The 26,198-nt window shown below is 34.4% G+C and overlaps 1 protein-coding gene across 2 annotated transcripts in view; it reads left to right on the forward strand.

Annotated features, from left to right (window-relative positions):
• The first annotated feature begins 4,987 nt into the window (after positions 1 to 4,987).
• The window catches only part of RASA2 (RAS p21 protein activator 2), a 42,865-nt gene continuing 21,654 nt past the window's right edge, over positions 4,988 to 26,198 (forward strand). Inside the window, exons 1-11 of one of the 2 annotated variants that reach the window (XM_032225126.1) lie at positions 4,988 to 5,249; positions 9,155 to 9,272; positions 12,489 to 12,592; positions 13,028 to 13,122; positions 15,172 to 15,248; positions 18,070 to 18,153; positions 19,956 to 20,028; positions 21,128 to 21,204; positions 22,328 to 22,426; positions 23,619 to 23,775; positions 25,243 to 25,391. In XM_032225126.1, the coding sequence (XP_032081017.1) occupies positions 9,196 to 9,272; positions 12,489 to 12,592; positions 13,028 to 13,122; positions 15,172 to 15,248; positions 18,070 to 18,153; positions 19,956 to 20,028; positions 21,128 to 21,204; positions 22,328 to 22,426; positions 23,619 to 23,775; positions 25,243 to 25,391 (992 nt within the window). In that variant the 5' untranslated portion in view covers positions 4,988 to 5,249; positions 9,155 to 9,195. The remainder of the gene's footprint in view (positions 5,250 to 9,154; positions 9,273 to 12,488; positions 12,593 to 13,027; positions 13,123 to 15,171; positions 15,249 to 18,069; positions 18,154 to 19,955; positions 20,029 to 21,127; positions 21,205 to 22,327; positions 22,427 to 23,618; positions 23,776 to 25,242; positions 25,392 to 26,198) is intronic. The other variant, XM_032225125.1, reaches the window with a different exon arrangement.

The following is a 26,198-nucleotide window of genomic DNA, read 5'->3' on the forward strand; positions in this document are numbered from 1 at the left end:
TTCTTAATTTGTCTGATGTCATTTTGCACGTAACTAAATAGAACGTATCCCTCACAATATAAGCACTGAAAAAGATCTAACTATATACATAAAACATTTTTGATGTGAAAAATCTATCACTTAGAAAATTATAATTACTGTGAGCTATTTAAAATAAGTACTTTATGAAACTTTGTAAAACAATATTATCTCAATAATTCTAGACCAAAGCCAACATTGGTTAAGATTTATATGTAGTGATAATTGTATAAATATTTTCTATAGCTGTTTAATTCATATGGAAAATAATAGCTTCTGTTACATGAGGGCTTTGTATATTTTGATAAAAACATGCTAACTTTGTAATTCTGCTTGTTCACTACAGTTTATAGAAACCAATTTTAATATGACAATATTATGTTTATAATTCATTATTGGAATTTTATTAATCAGCCTAATGGACAAGTATTACAACAAACATAGAATTAAAGCAAATATAATTGTTAAGGACAATGTTTACTACATAATGGCATATGCATTTTGTTTTAATAGAATTATTAAAAACTGGCATTCACAACTATTAAGAGAATCAAACTTTTTTCTCTCAACAAAATATTATAATAATGACTTCATAAAAACAGCCAAATTCTTTCATTCATTCTGTTTTGTCTCTTCCTTCCTTCCGCAATTTATCTATCATACCACTTAAAGCATGCAATGGTTGGCATGCAATGATTACATCATAATTGTGCTAAATTATTTTGAAAGAAGTTGGTTGATAAAGCTTACCCAAAATTCATCCTAAAACCTAAGAAAACCAAGAGTATAGTTATTGTTTCAGATTTTATGAAAGCTTTATATACCAGCATATGTGAAAATCACCCACAATTCAAATATGACCATACAAGTTGCATGACTATCTTAGAAAAAAGTTAAATGATCACTCTTTTGCAAAAACATAATCTAAAAAACAACAACCAAAAAAACAGGTGGGCGTGAAGGCTGATGGGAACCAAGAATTATGAAACTAAGTACTAAATACATTGGCATATCTGGGAATTTACATCACAGACCATTCTTTACAAACCACCATGATTGAATTTAGTCAATACATGCCCAAATCCAACAAACAGACTGCACTGTGGCTTAGGTTAATGCCTCTGTCTGCCCATCCCATACTATGAACAGTATGTATTTTATTCCGTGTGTGTGTGTGTGCGTGCAAAGTGCACTGTGTCACTACCATATTACGAACTCCTTGGGTTATAACAAGAAGTTACTCTTTGAAACCTTTCCGACATCCTCCACTGCCATAATGTGGAATTCAATATAGAAATCTATTTTTAAAAAACTTTTTTAAATTCAATATGGAGAGCTCCTCCTCATGACTCAACAGAATAAGGAACGATCAGGAATGAAATCTGCTTCCATGTCAGAGTTTCAGTTCAGTTCTAGGATGCCAATTACTAAAACAATTTTACTAAAATCGTTTTACTAAAACTATTACTCTTTTGGAGTAATTGTCCTTGTTCTTGGACTTTAGTTGCTCTCCCACCAGGGCTATTTGCTTGTTTCACAACTCCTGTTCTACAAGTAGTTATGACAGGAACATTACATATCAAAATAAGATACAGGTTGGTGTACACATAGGTTAACTCTTGTACTCTTACATAATATAAATCACTTATTTTGTCTGAAACCAATTCTCTGATTCAAAATCAATTTTAAATGTCAGGAATGAAAGAAGTTAGGTCCAAGAACATTTGAACAAACTATACATTTTGAATATTGATGTATGTAAATCTACTTCTCTGATCTAAAAATGAACAAAAAGAAATCTTATTTAGCATTAATACTTTTCATATGACCAGTCACTACAGTCCAGTTTCCCAAGTTCAAGATTAGCATGTTAAAGTACTGTATATGTTAGTATGCATAGAAACAGATGGAAACTATACTTCATATTCTGCATGTTTTGTAGCACAGGATATGAATGCTTAAGATGGCCTTTAAGTATTGCTAATTAGAATAAATTCTAGGAAATACTGAGCAGTAACCGATACCAAAATTGGCTGGCATTACTTCAAAATAATCCACTTTCTTCAGCTATATCCTATTAAAAGTTTCTACTGTTATTATTAATGTTCCTTTTCTGCAGTGAGTTACATCCAAAAGTTACATATCCATCTGCACTCAATGTTCTAAAACCTTCTGTTTTTACATCCACCTACTCCTTCTTGCTAAAAATATATTTTCAAAAAAACATCATAAAAAATATTTGAGTATTAATTTGAAACTCATTCAAAGCAAGCAACATGTATCTTGTAACTTTCACCCTCTTTCTGGATCCCTGGGTGCAAATTAATAAAAGATGAATGGAAATGACAGGAGGCTAAATTAGAGATTAAACAAGCAATATATTTGTAGCACAACACACTAAGCTACAGGTTATTAGCTATGAAGCCAAAAACAAACCACATTATGGCAAACTATGTTATACAAGAAAGTAGCCCTGTAGATTTTGCTGCTGCTGCTTCTTTTCATTCCATGTATATTTTAGGTGATATGCATGTGAATTATACTAAAGAAAATTTAGTATGGGTCAGACCTTACTGATATAATTTCCTCTTACCTAAAAATTTTTTTCTATCATTCTAAATGCATTTGTGTTGATTGTGATAGTACATTGCTGAAAGAAAGAAAAATCTCACTGAATATATTGAAAAGCATTTTCTTCAGCTTTAGATTCCTTTACTTTGCCCTAGATTTGTCTGAAATCTATTGAAATGTAGAAAGCTGTTCTATTCTATATTATTAATCATTGGAGGAAGGAAAAAGATAATTCTAGTGGCATTAACTGTTCTTTCTAGAAAGGAATTTTCATTCAAAAGCCCATTTTAGTGCCAACAATTGTGCTAACACTTACAATTAAAAGTGGATTGTATTCAAACAAATAGCTAAATCAGAAGCCATTGTGGATTTAGGCTATTCTTATAGGTTATAAGTATACTTTTATATACTTTTTGCTATGTAAATTCAACCATTTCTTCAACAAACCATCATTAAGCCAACCATGGCTTAATGCAGTTGAGTTACTAGTTTGAGGAATCTTTAATAAAGCAATGTCAATTAACAGAGCATTTTTTGTATTTTACCTCCATGTCTATAAAGTACATTTATCATATCTGGGCTGCAAATTTCAGTGCATCCACAAGATGGCCACAAAGAATTACTGAAACAGTTAATTCATAGCCATAATCTGATTGGTCCTATGGATATTTCCAGTCCAGGCATGGTGGCTTATGTACCATCAAGATTTTCTTCATGATCAGTCCCTAACTTGTTATTTCACCTTTTCCAATACTATGCTCATTGCCAATGTTACCAAGTGGATCCACCTTGCTGATGGTGGTCCCAAATTTTCAAACTTACATATATATATATATTTGAAGTCTAGATGCCACTCAAAAATCTTTGGTAACCAGAAAAATTAATGATGTTGCTACAACTCTAATTGTAACAATTACAATTACATGATAAATTTAAATACAACTAAATAAATTTAGAGTTAGATCTTTGCTCATTTAAGGTATTTTAAAGAAAATCCTTTTCTTTCTTTCTTGAAAAACCCATAATGTGCCCAAAAAGGGATAATTTGAGCCCAAGTGCAGACGGTTAGTGTGAGAGGTTTTTTTTATAATCCAACAGCACTTTTTCTCCCTGGCACCTAATCACAGCACAGATGGGCCTGGCAAATAACTTTTTGCTATCTCCATGATGCCACCTTCATCTCATTCCCACTCCAGAAACGAGCTAGGTTGACCTCATCTTAGTTCAGTTCAGTTGAGTTTATTTATAGGCCGCCCTTTTCCCTGAGGGGACTCAGGGCGGCTAACAACTTGTATGGGAGGGGAAGACATACAATAACATAAAAACACAATATATAATTAAAACCAAGCAACATTCATACAACATTCGGGTGGGGGCGGACTATGGTCTTTACCCCCAGGCCTGGCGGGATAGCCAGATCTTGAGGGCTGTGCGGAAGGTCTGAAGGGTGGTGAGGGTACGAATCTCCACGGGGAGATCGTTCCAAAGGGTCGGAGCTGCTACTGAAAAGGCTCTCCTCCGCGTAGTTGCCAGCCGGCAACTAGATCTTTAGATGTACAAGTGTTAAAATAGTATCTTCCGCCTTATTTCAACATTATTTCACAAGTCTCCAGAAACATCTGACCGGCTTTGTTACCCAGAACCAGCCAATTGGAAGGCTCTGGAAAGGAAAGGAAGGACACAGGTTCAGCAAAGAGCCAGTATATTTCTCGAACAGGGGACAGGCAGTTTGGACTTAGGCAACTAGTTTGTCATAGTGATTAAGGTAGCAGCCTGGGAGACTGTGAGTTCTAATCCCAACTCAGGCATGAAACCAGGATGGCTACGGGCCAGTCATTCTCTCTCAGCCTTAGAAAGCAGGCAATGGCAAACCACTTCCCAAGTCCTGCCAAGTAAACGCAGACAGTGGCCATAACTCAAGACACTAATATAGAAATGCCCAATTAAGAGCCTCATGCGTTTTTATAACTTTCCATCGTCACAGTACCGGTAGGTACCAGTCTTTGCCGAAACAGCCGCTCCCCACCTCTCCCAATTTCTTAAAAACGGCTTCCATTTTCCAAATCAACACTGGTTTTGATCTGCAAAAAACACCGATTCTATACTGCGGTTTAGATCTTGCTATGACGCTGGGCCCGCATCAGATTGACTAACGTCTGACAGTTCCGGCCGCCCTGACTTTCTCTTAGTCACGCCAACGGAAAAGATAAGGCAGCTGCCCACTCCAAAGGGCGGGGGGGGGGGGCGATGCATCACCCTGATAACCCCGGAGTATAGCCGCTCACTTTGCCGGGGAAAAGGAAAGCAGAAAGAGCACGCATGCGCGCGCGGCACCCGTGCCCTGCCGCCCCCCCCTCGAGCTTCCAACCAATGGCAGAAGAGAGGAGCCCGAGAGCGGTAGGCGTGGCCGCGGTGGTCAGGGCTCTGCCCGTCAGTACCGCGACGGGGTAGGTCTACGCGGTTTTGTACACAGTCCGAGTGCCGTCGGGGCGCGTGCGGAAGCCGTTTGGCCTTTCTCTTGGCCGCGCGGCGGGTGGCCCCCGGCTATGGCTGCTGGCGAGGGGGGCGACGAAGAGGTGCGAGTGCTGCAGACTCTCCGCGGAAAGATTTGTGAGTCACTGGGAGGGGTCGACTCTCCGCACCCGCTTTTCTGTGTCTATGTACGTATGTGTGTATGTACAAGTCGGTGGCCAGAGAGAGGTGGGGGCGGAAAGAGGGAGAGGGAAATGCGTGTGAGGGCGGAGGTCGGAGACGAGGCTGCTGAGCCGGAAGGAAGTTCCTGTGCTTTGGAGCGGCCTCACTGACTCATCCGCCCCAGCCCTCCAACCCCTGCTGCTTCCCCGGGTGCTGTCGGCGGGTGTGTGCCTGTGTGTAGGAGTAGATTAGTCCGCCTCATGGCGAAAAGCTACAGGCAGTTGGGGTGGAAGTGCAGTCATTGTGATTAATTTACTTGTTGCTGTGCCTTCTGGTTTTGATGGGTTGCTTTTACCCTTCTTATTGGAAGGTATATATATATATATTTAATAAGCCATTCAGATTGCATGGATTAAACACTCTGGAAAATAGAATAGAATATTTATTGGACACACAAGGAATTTGTCTTTATTGGACACACAAGGAATTTGTCTTTGGTGCTCATGCTCTGAGTGTACATAAAAAGGCAAAATACATTGGTCAAGAATCATAAGGTGCACAACACTTATGATAGTCATAGGGTACAAATAAGCAATCAGGAAACAATATCAATATAAATCATAAGGATACAACAAAGTTACAGTCCTGCAGTCATAAGTGGGAGGAGATGGGTGATAGGAACGATGAGAAGACTAATCGTAATAATGCAGCCTTAGTGAATAGTTTGACAGTGGTGAGGGATTATTTGTTTAACAGAGCGATGGCGTTCTGGGTGGGGGGGGGGAACCTGTTCTTGTGTCTAGTTGTCTTGGTGTGCAGTGCTCTATGCAGTTGTCTTTAATAAAAGTAAATAGTAGCCAAGTGTCGTGAGAGAAATCAATAAAGACACGCACCCCTATCAAAAAAGGAGTGGAGTGACTGAAGATTGAGAGTTGAAGTAAAAAGAAAATAGAAGGAACTTTCAAAAGGAAGAGTTTTGCACAGATAATGTGTGGGTATATCATTACTTTTGAGCTGGGAACCAGGAGGCTTGAAATCCATTAGATCTGAGAGCATCAGGGTGGGAAAAGCTGGCATGTGAGGTAAATGGGATATTGATGTGAGTTTTGGAAAGACTAGCTATTTGGTAAAAGGGATGCAGAAGTTAAGCAAGGCAGTCCACTTTTCTCTTGCCTGAAGCTAACTCTGTTACTTGAAAGCTTTTATTACATGTTGCATTTAATAGTTGTTTCCCAATTCTGACTTCTTATGTGGAAACTTCTGTGTAAGTAACACTTAATGTTTTAGGGGAAATTTAATTTGACTATATATCAAGGTAGGCTTATATGATAAATCCTTGATATTTCTCTTCATAATTAAGTTTCCAGGTGGTTAATTATGTTAGCCTGTTGAACAACAAATTGTATTTTGACAGATTTAAAAATAACGTTTAAGGCATTGAGCTTACCATTGAAAGTCTTCCTGTATTTGGTAAATGGTGTACATCTAATTGAATGGATCTAGCCATCACTACAATAGTACTTAAATCATATTTTTATGTGTAAAAAATTATGTACACATATAGAAATGCAATTCCAGGTCTTAGAAATTATTAGAACAACTATAAATGAAAAAAACAGTGTGTATCAAAATTTGAAAATGACATACTGGTATATGACAAATGCAGTACAATTACATGTTCAGCAACCCTTTGAGTTATTGATCAACATTGTCCTTAATAAATGAATTATTATAGTTCAAAATGTACCTTCTGAAACTTAGGTAGAAATCTGATTTTTACTTCCGCATTCCAAATTTGAGTTAAAGCTTGGAATAGAAGTATCACTTTTCTTGTTTTCACTCCAATTCTTAGATATTTTTAATCTTCGAGAACAGAATACAAATTAATGCAAATATTCTTTCTGTGCCTATCCAGACAGATGTCTGAGGTGAAGGAATGAGACCAATTAAAATGCCTATGCAGTGGTCAAAGCTCATTGTTATGAATTGGTAAAAATCATTAGTCGAATCGACTAATGATTTTACAATTCATAACAATGAGCTTCTCTAACATCTTATTCTTAGCCTGAAATTTATTTTGAAAAATAAAGTGAACCTCATACCTATGTTTGATAGGTAGATAACAGTATATTTGTTTAGGAAATTCATTTGTATTGATTATAATTTTGGTATGTTAAATAGTTATAACTGTAACCATGACATTTTAATAAAAATGTTAGCATTTATAGATTTTAATTTCTAAAAAATTGTTCTTCTAGATAAAAAAGACTTATTTATAAAAGAGACTTATATGAGGACCCAGACTATGGGGGCAAGTTGCTGACTCAATTTGCTAAAAAATTTGTAAACCGCTTAGAGAGGGCTGTAAGCCCTATGAAGCGGTATATAAGTCTAATAAATAAATAAATAAATAATTTGACAAGAAACCTTTTTATGTAGTTTATCAGGAAATGTTATAAATGACTACAGTATGGGGGAGAATGTTATATTTATTATTATTAAATATGATATAACTGTCTATCAAAATGGATTGAAAGTTAATGTTGCTGGCAAAGGGGCATCTTAACTTGAAGACAGAAAATGTAAAATTATAGTCTGAGATGTAAGGAATAGAAAAGTGATAATGTTATGAGTCAATTTTAGGGTAACAGGAACAAACAGGATGTAGTGGTTTTGTTGAGATGGAAGGAACTGAAGTTCTTTCATGTAAGTCAAATAACACCCATTTCCTTTCTCATGCATTTGAAATAATTTCAAGAACAATATTTTCAATGAAAATGTATTTTGCAATATAGTCTTCTGTTCTAGATTTGGTTTAAAACCATGCCTGCTTTCAAAATCTTTACTATTTAAAGTGTACATTACACTTTCAAAATTCTGGCTTAGACTTGCTAGCCAGTGGTATTTGATTTGATTTTTACCCCAATAAAAATTCTGTGCTGTATCAGTTTCTCATTGAGATGCTGGATTTAGTTTTAAGGAATAATATTAAAGCATATCCCAATTCTTGTAAACCATTTTTTAGAACTATTGCATTTGACTCTGCTTATGTATTTAATAAAAACTAATGAAGTATTTAATTTCATATATGTGTATGTATATTTTGGGGTTTTGGAATATATTTATACATGTCTGACATTGGATAATCAAAGAATTTATACTTCAACATGCTTTGCATGCTAATAATACGATTTTTTAAAGAAAGGTATTCTTTTTCTGTTTTATCTCCATTCAGTATTTGTTAGTGTTGTGTAACAATCTAAATTTGAAGAGAGAAGTGAGATATGGTGCTTTTCTATCAAACATGCCTTTTTTTTGGCCACACAAACGCAAGAAGAAGCATTTTTAAATGATTTGCTTAATTAATTCACCTGCATGTGTCATTTAATTCCCCCCCTCCCCGTTGAATTCAGTTTGCTACAAATCCCTAGTATTTGTATAGTGGCTTTGTAATTTTTTTTAGATAATAAGATTATTGAGATAATAGGTTACGTTTCTTAAATTCATAAACTAGGGTTACCTTATTTCTAGATGTCTTAATATGGGGCTGTACATGTGTCCTTAAAGTAGATTTCAGAGAGGAAATATTTTCAAAATAGTTGAAGTATGAACGAAAATTAGGTGAGATTTGGATGAGATTAACATATGATGTATAGCTAGACTAAATTAAATAGAGTTCTATGATGTGTCCATGTGATTGCATTTTCTCAATTTTGTCACTTTCTTCTATGTGTTTCACCACAAGAACTCCATAATTGTAATAGACTAATTTATAGCGGTGCGTAGGATAATCATGTTTACCGGCTACTTTCAGTGTTCTGTTATTTTTTTAACTTGATGAGAATAAAGGCATCTCAACATTTCATTTGCAAATTGATTGTACCATAATTTTCTTCTATACAGAATTAAAAATATTTCATTTTGTCATTAGGTCAAGCCAAAAACTTAGTGCCATATTCAGGACCAAATAAAATGAGAGACTGCTTTTGTACAATCAATTTGGATCAAGAAGAGGTGTTTCGTACTCAAGTGGTAGAAAAATCTTTAAGGTAAGCTTCTAATCATGATGTCAGAAACATTATGCAATTAAAAAACTACTCTTTAAGAGTTAATTTCATATTTTTCAAGATTTCTATGTACTGCAGTAATTCTGAAATTAAATTTGTGTTCAGTTTGAAGGAGTGTATCATAATCGCTTCAGGGAAACGTGGATATTCTCCAATATAATCTTTTTCCTCACAGGGTTGGTCAATTTAGCCTACTGACCCAGTAAGACACTTAGATCCTTTTTGCATATTTTTTTGCTCGGTATGATCTTGCCCACTCTATGCTTATGCATTTACCTTTTCCTATATTTGTCCTTCCTAATGTGTGATCTAGTTGTTTTCAGTCAGTTGTTCCAATTCCTCCTGAATTTTAATTGTCCTATACAATGTTTCTTGTCCAGTCACTCTTTCTCAACTCAACCCACCTTTCAGGATTGCTCCTCTGGGGTAAATAGGCAGAAGTATTAGGTGTGTTTGCTTCTTTGAATTGAACAAATATGTATAGTGGGACATAATAATGATTCTATGCAGCTTACAATAAAATCACCAATTATGCCAATCACTACCTCTTTCCAGCTTGGCATAAAGCTGTACTTAATAAGTAGAGTTGTTCAACAAGTTTTGTATCCATTCATCTGAAGTAGCACAGTCCCAACTTGTCTTCTCATCTGGGATTTCATAGGAGACTTTGTCAAATACTTTATTTAGACAAGTTACACTATGTTCAACATATTCAAACCGGTCAATTTATTTAAAAAGATAACTTTTTGGTTTGGCGTGACTAGTTCTTAATAATCCATGCTAGCTCCTGCCAAACTATACGTTTGCTCTGAAATAGCAATAGCACTTAAATTTATACATCGCTTCATAGTTCTTTACAGCCCTCTCTAAGTGGTTTACAGAGTCAGCATATTGACTGCAACAATCTGGGTCCTCATTTTACCCACCTCGGAAGGATGGAAGACTGAGTCAACCTTGAACCTGGTGAAATTCGATCTGCCAAACTGCTGAGAGACAGTGATCAGAAGAAGTAGCCTGCAGTACTGCACTCTAACCACTGCACTGCTGACCTATCTATAATTACACACACAACATTTCCCCTTCTCCAGTCCTTCAGCACCAACATACATCCATGATTTCTCAAACATAAAAGAAAAGGATTTTGGGGGGAAAATCTGTTATGTGTTCCTTCAAGATTTTAAGATGTACTTGATATAAAACTTAATTGATAACTGATGACTGATCTTGGTTTGCAACTCCTTTCTTATGGCAGTTCTGCTTATATCCATCTGAAGAGGTTCCCCTTTGGAAATAAAAAGCAAAGTAGAGAAATTTTGCCCTCTACCTATCCCTGTTTCCATCCTATAATCATCTTCTTCATATCTCTTCTGACGTCATTTAAAAAGGCTTTTTGTTCCTCAAAATACTTTTGTTCCCTATGCTATCCCAATATTCTTTCTAGAATTTTTGGCCTGCATGTTTCCTTGGTGATTGCACATATTTTCCTTTTCCTAAATAATACCTTTGATTCTTAATTTAGCTGAAAGCTGTTTATGCTTCCACAACATTTTTTCTGTGACTTTAAAATTTTTTATTGAAATAGAGGGTGAATGTACATTCATACTGTCAGGCCCCAAGAATACATGTAGAATTACATCTGTAGTTTTCTTTAGTGTTTTTATAGACAGAATCTTGCAAACTAAAATGACTATCTGCCTAATTGTATATACTGTATATACTCTGTGTATTGCTATGGAGCAACCATTTTAAGTTCATTTCGACAGACCAAACTTCAAGCTCCATTGTCTCTTTGCCTTCAGTCCCTTCCTCATGGGAATCCAGACTAGTCCACCACAAGTACCTTGCTTTTGAGAAGTTGCCAACCCTCTTCTATTTCCTTTGGCCCAAGGATTTCTGTTCAAAGTGACCTATCCAGCATTTTTTAAAAACTTCTTAAAATTGGCTCTCCTAAAATCTACAGTTTTTTCTCCAGTTTTTTCTTAATTTCTGTATGTTGGACTACTGCTAGCAAGGCAGGACTGGAACCAATTAGGCAAATTCAAATCCAAGCATTCCTGATAAGTGATTTTTCATTTGGAAAAAATACAAAGCCATAATGACAGAATTCCAGGATGACAGTGTTTCAACTGCAAACACTTTTCATAGATTTCAGACTTTTTTGCATTTTATTCTTTTGCATGTCCTCATAAAGGATTATTTAGCTCCAGTTTGGGGAATGGAAATGTCTATTCTTTGTTTAGAAAACAATCTGATTTGTGATCATGTTGTCCCTCACTGACTGCATGAGATTTAACTCTCCCATTCTAGTATCTTAAATTCAATAATTTATAATTGCCTCCCAAGATTCCTTGTACTTTTACAAGTGAAAACCTCCTTATTGATTAGATAATGTTTGAACAGTCGATCTTCTCATATTTTTTCATCTTTCTGGAAAAGCCATAAGAAGACCACAAAGGATTTTTTGTAACTTTGCAATATTGGCTAAGTTGGTTTTCCAATGGATTTGTGGGTATTTTAACTCTCTAAATTAATGCCTCTGAATTCTAGCTTGGAACAGCATTATCCCTATCTTCTGCCTCACCTGGCTCAATCAGTATCATGTCAATAAGATAATATTTTTTGCTATTTATCCTTCTTACACAATCTCTCTAAATTAAACCTTTGTGCTCAGATTCTTGGATGCCTATACATATGGACTTCCTTCACATAAAATGTTGCTTCTCCCATTTTTTTCCTGCCTATTCTATTTTAGTAAGTGACACTCTGTTCATGAGGTTCATCTCACCAAGTTACAGTAGGGCCTACTGAATCATATTTGCTTTCCTGCATTAAGATTTTATTTTTTATGTTTGTTCCTTATACTCTCCTGAGGAACAATCTACCTTACAAGTCAAGGATAGCCACAATTCTTAAGGCATTCTGGAAACAGGTAAAAACTTAATAGTGGACAGTTTCCAAAAAGTTTCTGGAGTTTTTATATAGAGAATGGCATTTGCAAGAACAGTGAAAGGTTCTTAGGATTAACTTATTGTTTAATAAAATATGTATCCTAATGTTAATTAGGAAGGCTATGCTAAGATTAGCAGAATAATTCCTTATGTTCATAAAGGATAATTTCTTTATTAAAATTTGAAACTTACAAATATAAAGCAAACAAGTTGCAAAATAATCAGATAGTTTGCTGGTTTGTTTTCACAGTCCATTTTTTGGAGAAGAGTTTTACTTTGAAATACCAAGAATATTCCAGTATTTATCATTCTATATTTATGACAAAAATGTACTACAGAGGGACCTGCGCATAGGTAAGAAATAACAATTGATGTATTAATATTCATGGGTTGTTTTATTATATTAAATGTGAAATTGTTGATCATTAAGGGGCATGCATTTCATCCTTTAAAATATAAAATATGTGCTCTACATTGTGTGAAGCTCAGGAGATTTTCTGTCCCAAATGACTAAATTAATACATGCTGTCGAACTATCATCAGTCTGCTAAATAGGATGTTCTGGGATAACACGCAAAACCAGACATTTCATTCTGAAATATTTTCTTCATTCATCTTCAAACAATGATTATTATATTTTCCTAATGCTAGAATGCAAAGTACTGATTGATTGTATTTTTAAAATGTTGGTTAGGATATAGAGTATTCTGATACAAATCTTTTCTAGACCTGTGTTAGATGAACATAATACATTTTTAAATTAATATGCCTATTCAATTTTTCTTTTAGGTAAAATAGCTATCAAAAAAGAAGATTTGAGCATATATTCTGGCAAGGAAACATGGTTTATGCTTCAACCAGTTGATTCTAACTCAGAAGTTCAGGTAAAATCAAATAAATATGAAAACTAATGCTGATGTGTGGGTCCATGTGTGTGTAGTAGTGCTTACATGTTTATAGATTCATGTGTATCAGCTATATTTCTGTATAATTATAACCTAAATTGTTATCTATTTTCTACATAAGTCCTAAAACTAAATAAAAAGAATTAAACGAGTCAAAAACATTATATTTGTTAATTTATTCATTTGGGGAAAATGTATGTGGCAAAAGTATGTGAACTTCTAGGATTATCAGTTCAAAGAAAATTAGTGGTCATTATTGATATCATCAGTGGGATGATAATCAGGTGTGACTGTGAAGTCCTGCCTTATTTAAACAACAGAATTCTGGGTATTTGCTGTCAAAGTCTGATCTTCATGATGCAAATATGTGGAACTGTATCATGACTTGAAGAAAGGAGATTTCTGAGAACCTCTAAAAATTAATTGTTGATTAAAAGATACGGAACTATTTCTAAAGAGTTTGAATTCCACCAGTCCACCGTTGGGTAGATTGTATACAAATGGAGGCAGTTCTAAACCATTGTTACTCTTCCCAGGAGCGATTGACAATCCAAGATTACCCCAAAAGCAATGTGTGTAATACTCTGGGAGGTCTCAAAAATAAAATCACTTAGAGGGCAGGCTTGAATGTATGCACAGAGCCATTTTTATGCAAGAAATATGAAGCAGTTGTAGTCTTTCCAAGCTGGTATCATCTAGAACTGACCACTGATTGGAGATTATAGAAAATACAGTAAAATACTGTATAAAAGAAATGAGAAGAAAAACATTTATACAAGTAGTTCCAAATATAAGTCATCTAAGAAATATTGATTTCTTTTATGGGAAGATAACAGTTTTCCTGGTTAGAGTTCCACAACTGGAACCAGAATTTCTATTGTAAGTCGTTGTGGTCACAAGTGGAGTTATCATGTGACTGGACCTCATTTTATGACCATGTTTATTATGGTTGGATGTTGTATCACACGGTTGTTAAATGTGATCCAATTTAACAGTGGGTTTTTTTTTCCACTTTTTGCTAAAAAAGAGGGGTAAAAATAAATCATGATCACATAACTATGGAACACTGAAAATAGTCATAAATGTGAGCCAGTTGTCAAGTTCTCAAATTGCCATTATGTAATGATGGAGGGGGGTGGGTGATGGTCATAAGTTCAAATTTAGATCGTAACTGTCTTTTTGGAGATTGTTAATTCAAGCTATCATTAGGCAAGCAGTCATAAATCGAGGATTATAACTCTAGCATGTTTAGCACATCTGATACTGGCTAAATTAAAGATTTTCTAAATTATATCTTGAAATATTAAACAGATGCTGTAATTATTGTAGGGTAGGTTATTGTTTTCGGGCTGTTCTGTGCTGTTGTCATTATGTTAGTTTGTATAGCAGTTATAATCGGTTCAGGAGAAAAAATAGCCCCAGAAAGATGAATAAAGGTAGTTTTTATTTGTAACCACAGTTGGGACTAACAATTCAGTCGTTAAGTGAAGTAGTTGCTAAGTGAAAGAGCAACTGTGCTTTTGTCTTACTCCAGTTTTCCTTTCTATAGAGACCTAAAAAAAGTCTCTAAACTTACATCATCACCATTATCAACTGTTGCTAAATAAGGAACTCACTAAACTAGGACTACCTGAATTCATGATTCTCCCTTTAGGAGTAATATTCTACCATATGTTCTCTTCAACGGTTTTTACTAACGTGGACCATGAGCTTCCATGTCATCAATTGTTTGTTAGAGGAAGTAGAAGCAATATCTATTGTTCGTTAATATTAATTGCTTAATATTTGACATCCTGGTGGAATTTATTCAGTAAATAATCATTTAAATCCAACATTTTCAGAGGAACATGTTAATTGGTAAGATTTGGGTTTTATTTATGGAAAGAGCTTTCAGTTTTTCTGCTAATGTTTTTATAATCTTATGGTAACTTTTGGAAAACATATTGAAAACATATAGAACAGTATTGGCAACATAATAAGTATAATTTGACAGACTTTCAACTCAATGTTTTTTCTCTTTACCTACAGGGAAAAGTACATCTTGAATTAAAATTAAATGAACTGATTACAGATAATGGATCTGTATGCCAGCAGCTAGTAGTACAGTAAGGCTATTTATTAATTCTTTTCAAAAATGTTTGCTTATGGAAACTAAATAATCAGATTAAAATGTTATTAATTATTATAACAGTAGGAAAATTTCCAAATGTAAAACACCTTTGAATTTTACTTTTGTTTAATAATGACTACATTCCTAAAAAAAATTCTAATTCAATTTTCTGAACATTACTTTTCCCATTCTTTTGAGGGGGTGGGGGAATGACAATTTTGGTATCTAACATGAGATCTATCATTTTTCTTTTTTCCAACTACACATTTCATATTTGGGGAGATGAGAAAGAGAAGATACAGTTAAAACAAGCCTTGTATACCCAAACCTCCTAGGTCCCAGTGTTTGAGCATGTTATAAAATTTCATATAACTGACATGAGATATAAGTACATACTGTATCTAATAATATTTGAGGTTTTTTTTTTAAAGTATCTAATTAAAAGTAAACAAAACACTTAAATGTGTAGAAGGGCACAAAAAGATAAACTTTACCAAGATTTTATTTTGATAGATAAAATGGTAGATCTTGACAAATGTACATGCAGTTTTTCTTTCAGGTATAGCAGGAGGTATTCAAACTTTGGTTCTGAGCCCATATCAGTTAGATAGCTAGCAAATAAATGATTACATGCTCAGAACTGATCATTGATAAGAAAAATGTTAACTTAAGGTTTCTGAAATTCTTACTTTTCAGTATTGCAAATGTTATTTTATGTTTTCATAGAGATCTTTTAACAAGTCATATGTTAATTAGTATATCTACATTATTAAAAAGCATCATGTAATCTATAATATAAAAGACATGGAGGATGGGATTATTTTCAAAAGATATTAATAAAAAAATGAAGCATATAACTGAGAGCATCATTTGGAAATTTATTGCACTATGAAGTTATTTATATTTCATATTTCTAAACACCCATTTCCATCAAAGAGAGACTCTGGATGATGTACAGCATCAATAATTTATAAAACAATGGATAAAATTAACATTAAAATTAAGTTAGGGTTAAAAAAGAAAATTATAGAATAATGACATTGTAAACTTCAAAAGGATGAAAATCCCACTGTGGCCATTTAATGTTGGTTATTACGCGGGGGCCCTCTCATGGACTAGCCAGCCCCATGGTTGGTGGTCCTTTGTGTCCGCCCCCCCCCCCCCCCCCGCAAGGTTGCAGAGTCAGGTTTTGACTTCCTTGCCCAAGGCCAAGAGAATGGATGCTTCCTTCATCTCTGGGAGCTGGATGTTCCATATTGCGAAACAGTGGAAACGAAGTCTCTCTTCCTAAATCCACCAAATTGAAATTCCCTGATTGCTGGTCTGCATCCTACATTTCCTGCCCGAATAAATGAGACAGGCTGATGTGATGAAGCTGGTTCTGTAGGTAACCTGGTCCTAAGCCATGTAGGGCTTTACAGGGAATCACCAGCACCTTGAATTGGACCAGAAACAAACTGGCACTTGGTGCAGTATATGGAGCAAGGGTGTTACATGTGCTCTTCTTGAGGCATCCAGTATTGTTCCCACAGTCACACTCTGCAGCAGCTGAAGTTTCTGGATACTTTTCAAGGCTAACCCCATGTAGAGCGTGTTGCAGGTGCCCCATGTTTAATGCGAAGTTAGGCAAAGACGCTCAGCCATAGCCACCATATGCTTTTTGAGCAGGAACTGTGAGTCCAAAACTACCCCAAGTTATGTTCTGGGTCTTCCTGAAGTAGTGGGACCCTATCCAAGACCAAATATGATAAACTCATGGATACAGAAGCAATGGGTAGACCCATTTTATTGGGGTTCATCTGAAGTCTGCTGTTTCCTGTTCTGATCCCTATAGTCTCCAGACATCACAAAAGAATGCCCACTGCAACACACTTCACCCAGGTCAGATATATATATAACTGGGTATTATCAGTGTATGGGGATGCCTTGTCCCACGGAGACAGATGGTTTTTATTCATATTGTTAAACATACTTTTTACACTGGTATAACCCAGTAGAAATTATCTTGAAATTCTATATGTACCACATCTGTATTGGCTCAGAATTTCAGAAGATCCAGCATCAAATTTCCCATAAATTCTTTCTCTGTGTTTCTCAAGCATGAAGGAATAAATTCCTTCTAGCAGTACTAGTTCTACATAGATATGCCACTTGAGATGAGCCCTGTTATATAGCATGAGAGTTGTGAAAACGTGCCTTTTTAAGAAAGCCTTAGGAGGAGATCTAGAAGTTGAACTCCCATCCTGATTTGTTCTCAATGGGATTTAGTTTGTTCTTAATGTTTTAATAATATTCTGCTATTATTTCATTTTATTACACTGTTATTGTATTTAACCTTTTTACTGCAATAGCCCATCTCCCTGAATAATTATTTCTATTGCTGAGCTCCAGTTACCACTAGAGAGTTATTTCTAAATGAAATTGGAATCTGCCTTCTGTAACATAAATCTGTTATACTATTGCCTGTTTTCTGGAATGAGAAATGACAGTTCTTGCTGTGTGAGTCTTTCAGGTTTTTGTAGTGTGATATCACATCCCTTTTGTTCTCTCAAGATTAAATGCACTAGCTTTTAGAATGGAACAGGTATAAAAAGTCTAATTACTTAGAATTAGTAATAGATGCTGTTAAAAGTTACTGACAAGATAATGAAAATGGAAAACATGGTTGCTAGCCTGTGTGAAGAATATATGTCCAACAGCAGCTGACAGTTGGATTAACACAACCTATTTTTCACTTATCTATCAGATGTGACATACTTTAAATGAACTGAAACTGAACTAATAACTTCCTTTTTTTTTTCTTTTTTAAATTCTAGGTTGAAGGAATGTCATGGACTACCTCTTATTAATGGGCAAAATTGTGACCCTTATGCTACAGTATCTGTTGTAGGTCCTTCAAGGTAACTAATTAAAATGTATTGAAGTTGCCAAGATAACAATTTAAAATTTACGTCAAAATTAGGTTGATATTAGTACACCAGTTTTCAGTTGATAAATGTCTCATTAACAAAATATACAGGGTTAATGCACATTTTAAAATAGTATTATATGATAGATTAAACTGAATTATAGCTCTGCATATTGTGGATACTCCACATAAGACAATATAGAGGCATGTTTTTAAAAAGTGCTAGTATGCATATTGTGCATGAAAATAATCTGAATTAAATTTAAAGTCCTTGGCTTTTTGTAGGCACTGTGCCTCATAATACTTTTTTTGGGACTAACCATGTCACTGTAAAGCCAGTGGATAAACTACAGTCCTAGAATTGGGAACTTTGGGTTCAACTCTGCTTTTGGATATGGAAGCTGACATGTTGTTTGTGGACAACTCTCTGCTCTTACCCCAATTTACATTCTTGATTTATGTTGGGGGAAGAAATGTATATGTACACTGAGCTTCCGAAAAATGTAGGATATAGATCTTATAAAAGCATACAGTTGTATTCCCATGACAGCAATACATCCACACCATTCATGTGGGATCCAAAATATGCAGTTGGCTAAACTAAAAAACTGCGTATGAAATAATGCTAGTTTACTGCTGTCTCCACAATATTTTTATTCATTATAATCACTTTGTTCCTTCAAAACATTCTGGTGTGTACTACTTTCTCTTTATTCAGTATTGCATGTAAAGATTCCCTTCCTGTTCACATTGATATTTAGGTTATGAGAAGAAAAACTAGTTTGCATGGCTCTATTTTCCCCTCAGTCATTGATTCCCTGCTTGAAGAAAATACCTATTAAAAGACTATTGTGTGTCTATATGAAATCATATGAATGTCAGCATTCAAAATATCATCCAAAATTAAATCAGAGTCCAAGGCAAAACATTGCTATAAGTTCCAATTTATTAAAAGAGACATGTTGGCACATTTGTGGAAAACCCGAATTTGAAAGCTTCCTGTGTTTTTCACCCAGTTGAAAGTTCATGATCCCCCCCACCCCACCCCCCGCAAGTCCATCACATGGTCCAATCTTCCATTGCCACGCTGGCATCTCCACCCATCCACTTCCAGTCAGGTGCAGAGACAAAGAATGACCTTGGGCTTCTAGAAAGGAATGTTTTATTTTGACAACAACACATTCTGCTCCTTACTATTCCCCCTCCCAATTACCCCACTAATGAAACAGCATAGTAAAATAATAGAGTGTGTGGCAGGCCAAAGATCCTAAAATGAATATGACTGCAGGCCTGACAATGAGTATATAAAAGCAATAGTAGATAAAGAGTTTTTAAAATACTAATGTAAATGTAAAAAACTGAATTCTGTAATTCATTCTTAATCTGTTTCAGGCTACAATATATAAATAACTTCATTTATAAATGATTTTATAAACTCTGTAATTCTAAATATTTCTTGAAATTTTCTTAATTTTTTTCTTATAAGTATCTCACGTAATCAAATTGTAATAGGTTTTTAAATCCCAAATGGCCAAAATCTTCCAATGTATTGAATGCAAACTGTGTATAGTTTGTTTATATTTTCAGTCACAAATATTAACCTACTTAATATTTTTTACATTTTTAATGGGACTATACAATTTCAAGAAGTCAGTGATGTACTTGGATAATTTTTAAAAAGTCTTTTTTTCATTTTAAACTAACAAATAAATGGTTACTCACATAAATTAATCCTATTAATTACAATAATATATTTTAAGATCTGTATAGTAAAGCTGTATTATATTGGAACAGGAATGATCAAAAGAAGACAAAGGTAAAGAAGAAAACAAGCAATCCACAATTTAATGAAACATTTTATTTTGAGGTAACTAATTTCTTATCAATATAATGTTGACATTCTGTCCATCAATTTATTCTGTACTGCTTTTTTGTTAGCCATTTATATGTTAATTATGAATCAGTTTGTAAAATTTTGGAATTAGGGTGCAGTAATACTTTCATATTTTCTTGGGTGAAAAAATAGGAGAAAGATTATGATGAATAGTCTATATGTAAAAAGATTCTAAAAAAGCTCACAAATTGCAGTCATTGCAGGACATTGCAACTGGTTGTAAATGAGCCCTTTGCCAAGTTGAATTGTGACTCAAAGGTGTTGTGATGTTTATCTGAGTATAGGTCATAAGTCACTTTTTCCCAAGCTTTGAACCATCATTAAGTGAATGGCCCTAAGTTGAGAACTTAGAATTATTAATAGAAATGTATGAGTGTTGATTATTAATGTTGATATGATAGCTACTATATAGAAACATGTACCAACCTTTTGCTTCTTTTAGCTACACTTTAACATGAACGTTTTGGAATATTTTAAAAGTGTTGAAAAGGATGTATGAGAGATTATTTTTAACATAATAATAGGATAATCGTGTTTATACACTAAAAAGACAGTTATTAAATAGCATTTTTTGTGGCAACTTCTGTATTTTTTTTTAAATGTATTATGTTCTTCCTGGAAGAATGCTAGCTGTAATTGTTTTCAGCTAACATCCGAACCTGGAACTCAATCCAAGACCTTTTACTGGTTCAGAATAAGATTATAAATGCTGTAGGAATATTTTTTAAACACTTTAAAAATCAAGGGTTAATTAACTAATTTTTTCATGATATCAAAACATGGGACTTGGGCTTTAACTGAATAAAACAAAGAGTAAGCATTTCTTATGTTTTATATAGATTATTAAAATGCTTTTTAGAGCTGACCATCTTACAGCAGTGAATGTTATCATTGATATATTGCAAACACATTTACTGTAATATTCTTCTTTACATTTCAAGATATATGTTTTTACTTAAAATTTGATCCATTTTCTAGTAACATACAATATTAGAAAGGCCTAGCTATTAGACTGGATTAAATGGGTACTGCTAAAAGAGAAACAAATTAATTTTGTAAGTTTTATTTTCAGGTAACTAGGTCCAGTAGTTACACCAAGAAGTCACAGTTTCAGGTAGAAGAAGAAGACATTGAGAAACTGGAAGTCAGGTATATTGTTCAACATGTTAAAATTAATTTAGATATGGCAATCAAAGTAGACAATGCTTCTTATAATTAAAATAAAAAGGTTGCTGTGTAATTGCTGAAAATGATTGGGATAATTAAGTTTGGGATGAGATTCAGTTTAAAACTGGTCTTGAAAAACACTAATGCTTTCAAAAACAGCAGTTGAAGCATATTCAGAAAAGCAATTTATTAAGTCAAAGTATATTACTTGCAGCATTTATTCTAATTGTGTATAACAAGCATTTGTGGCTAAAAAGTAAATCATATTATGGTTAGTTTTATTGATTTTAGAGTACATCTAGATAACTGTTCAGACATTTTAACTGGTTTGTGACTTACACATTTCTTACTAAGTGGACAAATGTGTATATACACCTCTCAATGCAATAACTTTTGAAAAGGAATTATAATTGGAATATTTTGAAGAAAATACATTATTTCTTAATCTAACTTCAACTAAAGCTTTTCTGTAGGGTAAGTTAGAATATGTGAATTCATATCACAGTAGGTATAACATTTAGGGAGGCAACAGAACCTGCTACAATATCTTCAGAAGTCTCACAACACAATGGATTTTTTCTCTTCTTAATATATGTGCTGTTTAACAGAAATATTGGTGAGGTAAGACTCAGCAACCCAAATACAGTGTGTGAATATGCTTTTAAGTTATGAAAACTTGAAATGGCTTGGCTAAAAAGTAATTTTAAAGAATGCATAATGCATGTGTCATTGGAGTGCTACAGTTTAATCAGAATAAAGACTAAATGGAATTAAGAAAAATAAAACAAGAATAGTAAATGCCTGAGAAGAAAATATACATTTTTTCTTTGAATGCCTCAGCACCATTACTTTTTTCTTACTGATAAAGCTTTAGATTTAACTAGTACCGGTAGGCAGGTTCTCATGATTGCTTTCTATAGAACTAAGATACACTTTTCTTCTTAACTCAGACAAACTATTAGATGAGAGATAATAACCTTACTTTTGTGCATGTGCAGTTGGTGTGCTGCTCTGTGTGATTATTTTAAATCAGATGACCACTTAAAAATTAAATATGTTATGATGGCTAATAAATCAGTTATTAAAACTAAGATTTAACTTTCAGGATTGACTTATGGAACAATGGCAACTTGGTGCAAGATCTTTTCCTAGGAGAAATTAAGATTCCTGTCAAAGCATTAGGAAGTGATACTTTCCAAGCATGGTAAGGAACTGACACTAAATTGTCATATTGGTAAAATGAAGAATAGATTTAACATAATTAAACTAGCATAGCTTCTTCTACCTTCCATATCTTTACTGACTAGTCCAAGTGAATTAATCTTTCCTACATTTTCATTGAAACCAACACATTTTTTAAGTATTATTGTTTGCAGTGAAATAAGCAAACAGTTAATCTTAACTGCAATCAAAGACAGGAAAAGTCAGATTGCAATTGATAGTGTAGAACTGCTCAAAAGCCATGTGGACATAGTGTATATCCAGCAACGTGTATAGGGTAGCTGTAGATCCAAATATTATTTAAAGCTTTAGTAAAATTGCATATAAATTTTATATTGCATATAAAATTGCATATAAAATTGCATATAAATTGCCCCGTTTTATATGTACAAAAATATAAAAAAATGCAAAATATCCTATTGCAGTGATGGCTAACCTTTTCCGGACTGAGTGCCCAAAGTGTGTGTGCGTGCGTGCATCCGTACCCATAAAATACAATGCACGCGCGGGCCCCGTGGATGTGTCCCGCACCTGCACATATGAACCCTTCCCGCATGCGTCCTGCCCCTCCAAGCATGCACGCATGCCCCTCGCATGTGCAGCAGCGATCCAAAGACCAGTTGGCTGGTGGGAGGCATGCGCTTCCACAGCTGAGCTGGGATGATGGCTTACATGCCCACAAAGAGGGCTCTGTGTGCCACGTCTGGCATGTGTGCCATAGATTCACCACCACAGTCCTATCTCTGTTTATTCTGACTTACCATATTTTTTTGGAGTATAAGATGCTGAATCAATTACTTGTGTGTGTTTTCTGAATGTGATTGCTGCTGCAAACTCTGACCAGCCAGGTCAGCTTTAGCACTTACTGCAGCTTGATTCAGCACAGCTGATTGGCAGGTGGATCGTACTGCCGGAATACCCCCAATCAGCTGCTCCAGGCTCCAGGGATTGCCACAGACGAGCGCTGCCGCCATGCCTTGCATTTTTGGCCTCTGGTGTGTGTGTGGGGACATTCTACATTCGATGTATAAGACGCACCCAAATTTTCACCCTCTTTTTGCGGGAGAAAAGGAGCATCTTGTACTCCAAAAAAATTCAGTAATTGCTTAAAAATACAGTTTGCTCAGCCTGTCATTTAGATAATATCTTAAGCCTTATAATTTCTTCTTTTTAAGGTACCTCCTACAGCCAAAAGATAATGGAAATAAATCTGCCAAAAGTGAAGATCATGGATCTCTTAGACTGAATATAAATTATGCTGAAGATTATGTACTTCCATCTGGGTACTATGAGTCTCTTAGAGACTTGCTTCTGAAATCATCAGAAGTGGAGGTATTTTCCATTTTTCATTTTAAGCAGCTAATGCTCTGCCATTAGCCTAGTCCTTTTGTGCTGGATTTGTTGGTAAATTCTCCTTTCAAAAGGAGATATTTTGGATTAGATTTGTGTTCAGAATTCAAAAATATGTATAATACAGTATTGTACAACTCCTAAAATGGTTAACATTTAAAAACAACTTCTTATACTCTATGAAAAGATAGAATTTTAGATGCTATTTGCTATGATTGTCAAGAGTTTGCCATTCAGAAAACAAACACTTGAACTATACAGAAGTTCTCTACAAAAAGTGTGCTTAAAGAATTTTCCTCATTATAACAAATTTTAAAAGCTGCTTTGTGTTTATTCAATATTGAGAAGTATGCATATTGTACAGATTTGGTTCAATACATCATTTTTTTAGACAAGAACAAATATTCTGTCATGTAGCCAGCAATCAGACTTCTATTGCATCAAAAATCTGGTAGACTACATATGAGTCAGATAACAGAACCATCTCAGTTCTTGGTCCAGCTTTTACACTACATTTGTATATAGAATTTTTCTGAATTTGGCACAGAATTATATCTCACTTACTCAAAAGAAGGTTCTTTATTTTATTTGCATTTTTAATTTGCCACATATTTATATTATTCATACTTCCCCTTATCCCTTTTGATGTACATAAGTACAAAATTCAATAATTCAATATGGACTTCCATATGTAATAAACATTTGAAGTCTGCTTCAGACCTCTTTCCCCGCTAAGAAATTAGTGTTTTGTGGAGGCCACACTCATAACTATTATGAGAGTGCATTCTGTATAACGGCCAACAACTGCTTTGATTTAATTCCCTGTTACAGTCAAAGATACTGTCATAAAGTCAAAAATACTGCCATAATTTAGTGGACTATCTTTGGAACCTATTTGGGTTGGTTTAAAGGTGGGTAAAGATCCTCTAAAAGGCAAGCCACTATCTACTATTCCTTTTCAAATTTCCCTAAATCTTTTTTGACTTCTTTTGAAATAAGAGTTCAAATGGCAAAGTATACTTTTGAAAGGTAAACCATTTCAATTTGTACTCTTAACCTTTTTCCCAGGTCTAATTTGCTGATTAATTTTGAGAACAGTTTATTTGGTTGCTGGAAGTGCTCTCAGTTTTGGATAGCCTGCACTCATAAAGAACTGATTTTGCTTTTATTGAAAGTATTTTGCAGTTCGATGCTCCATCTGATATTTAAAAAATATGAACATAAAACAGTAATTTTGAGATATTTTTTCCTCTTCTGTCAAATGAAAGGCAAAAAATATAGGTTTTCTTCTATATGGCAAAAAGTAACTAATTCTTGAAACTGGAAGAAAATTATTTTAAATAGTTTTTTTTAAAACTTAGGCTAAAATGAAAAATTACTATTACTCTTATTAACGTTTCCCTGTATATTTCAATTATGTACATTCATCCCATTTCCTCCTTTTTATAGCCAATTTCTGCATCAGCTGCTTACATCTTGGCCGAAGTGTGTCGTGAGAAATTCAATGGTATTTTGCCACTTATAAGGTTGTTGCTGCACCATCATAAATTAGTGCAGTTTATTGCTGCAGTGGCAGAATTAGAACTGAAGGAAACTGAGTAAGTGATGGACTTTTTCCATTCTCTCCAATAGCTATGTCTATGACAAAGATAAACTTGTCACATACATTTTCAATGAAATTATTTTTGTCAGTAAATATTACAAATTTTCTGCTGCTTAGGACTAAGTGATTCGGAATCTTTTGAAATGAATGTAATAGTTGCTTGATTTTGTTAGAAAATAGATAATTACAGCAGCTTTGACATGCACTATTTTTAAATTTTGGGGAAATCTTGCAATTTTCTGATGCTAGAGAAAAACATATAGGGTCTTCCATGGTTTATCTATCTTATATTTATTAAAGAGGGAATCCATGCAATTATGCTTTGCCTCCTCCTCAATGAAACACTGCATTAAAGATTAGTATAATTCAATCCAAGGTTTCTTTCTCCTTCCTGGTTGAAGCCAGCTAAGCATGAATTGGTTTTATTAATGGTTGTAGAATGTGCAAATTCTCTCAGTTTTCTAGAGTTTATTAATGATTTGATTTTAAAAAACAGAAATGGCATAGCAATATCAAGATTATATAGAACCAAGGAAAGATGGAGGAACTTAATCAGTTATATGATGATGTTATATTTCTGGAAATAAATTGAATCAATACTAAACTATACAATACAATAAATAGAGTTGGAAGGGACCTTGGAGGTCTTTTAGATCAACCCCCTGCCTAGGCAGGAAACCCTATACCGTTTCAGACAAATGGCTATCCAACATCTTAAAGACTTCCAGTGTTGAGGCATTCACAACTTTTGGAGGCAATCTGTTCCACTGATTAATTGTCCTAACTGTCAGGAAATTTCTCC

This window comes from Thamnophis elegans, chromosome 10, assembly GCF_009769535.1.
Source record: "Thamnophis elegans isolate rThaEle1 chromosome 10, rThaEle1.pri, whole genome shotgun sequence".
NCBI classification, from domain to species: Eukaryota; Metazoa; Chordata; class Lepidosauria; order Squamata; family Colubridae; genus Thamnophis; species Thamnophis elegans.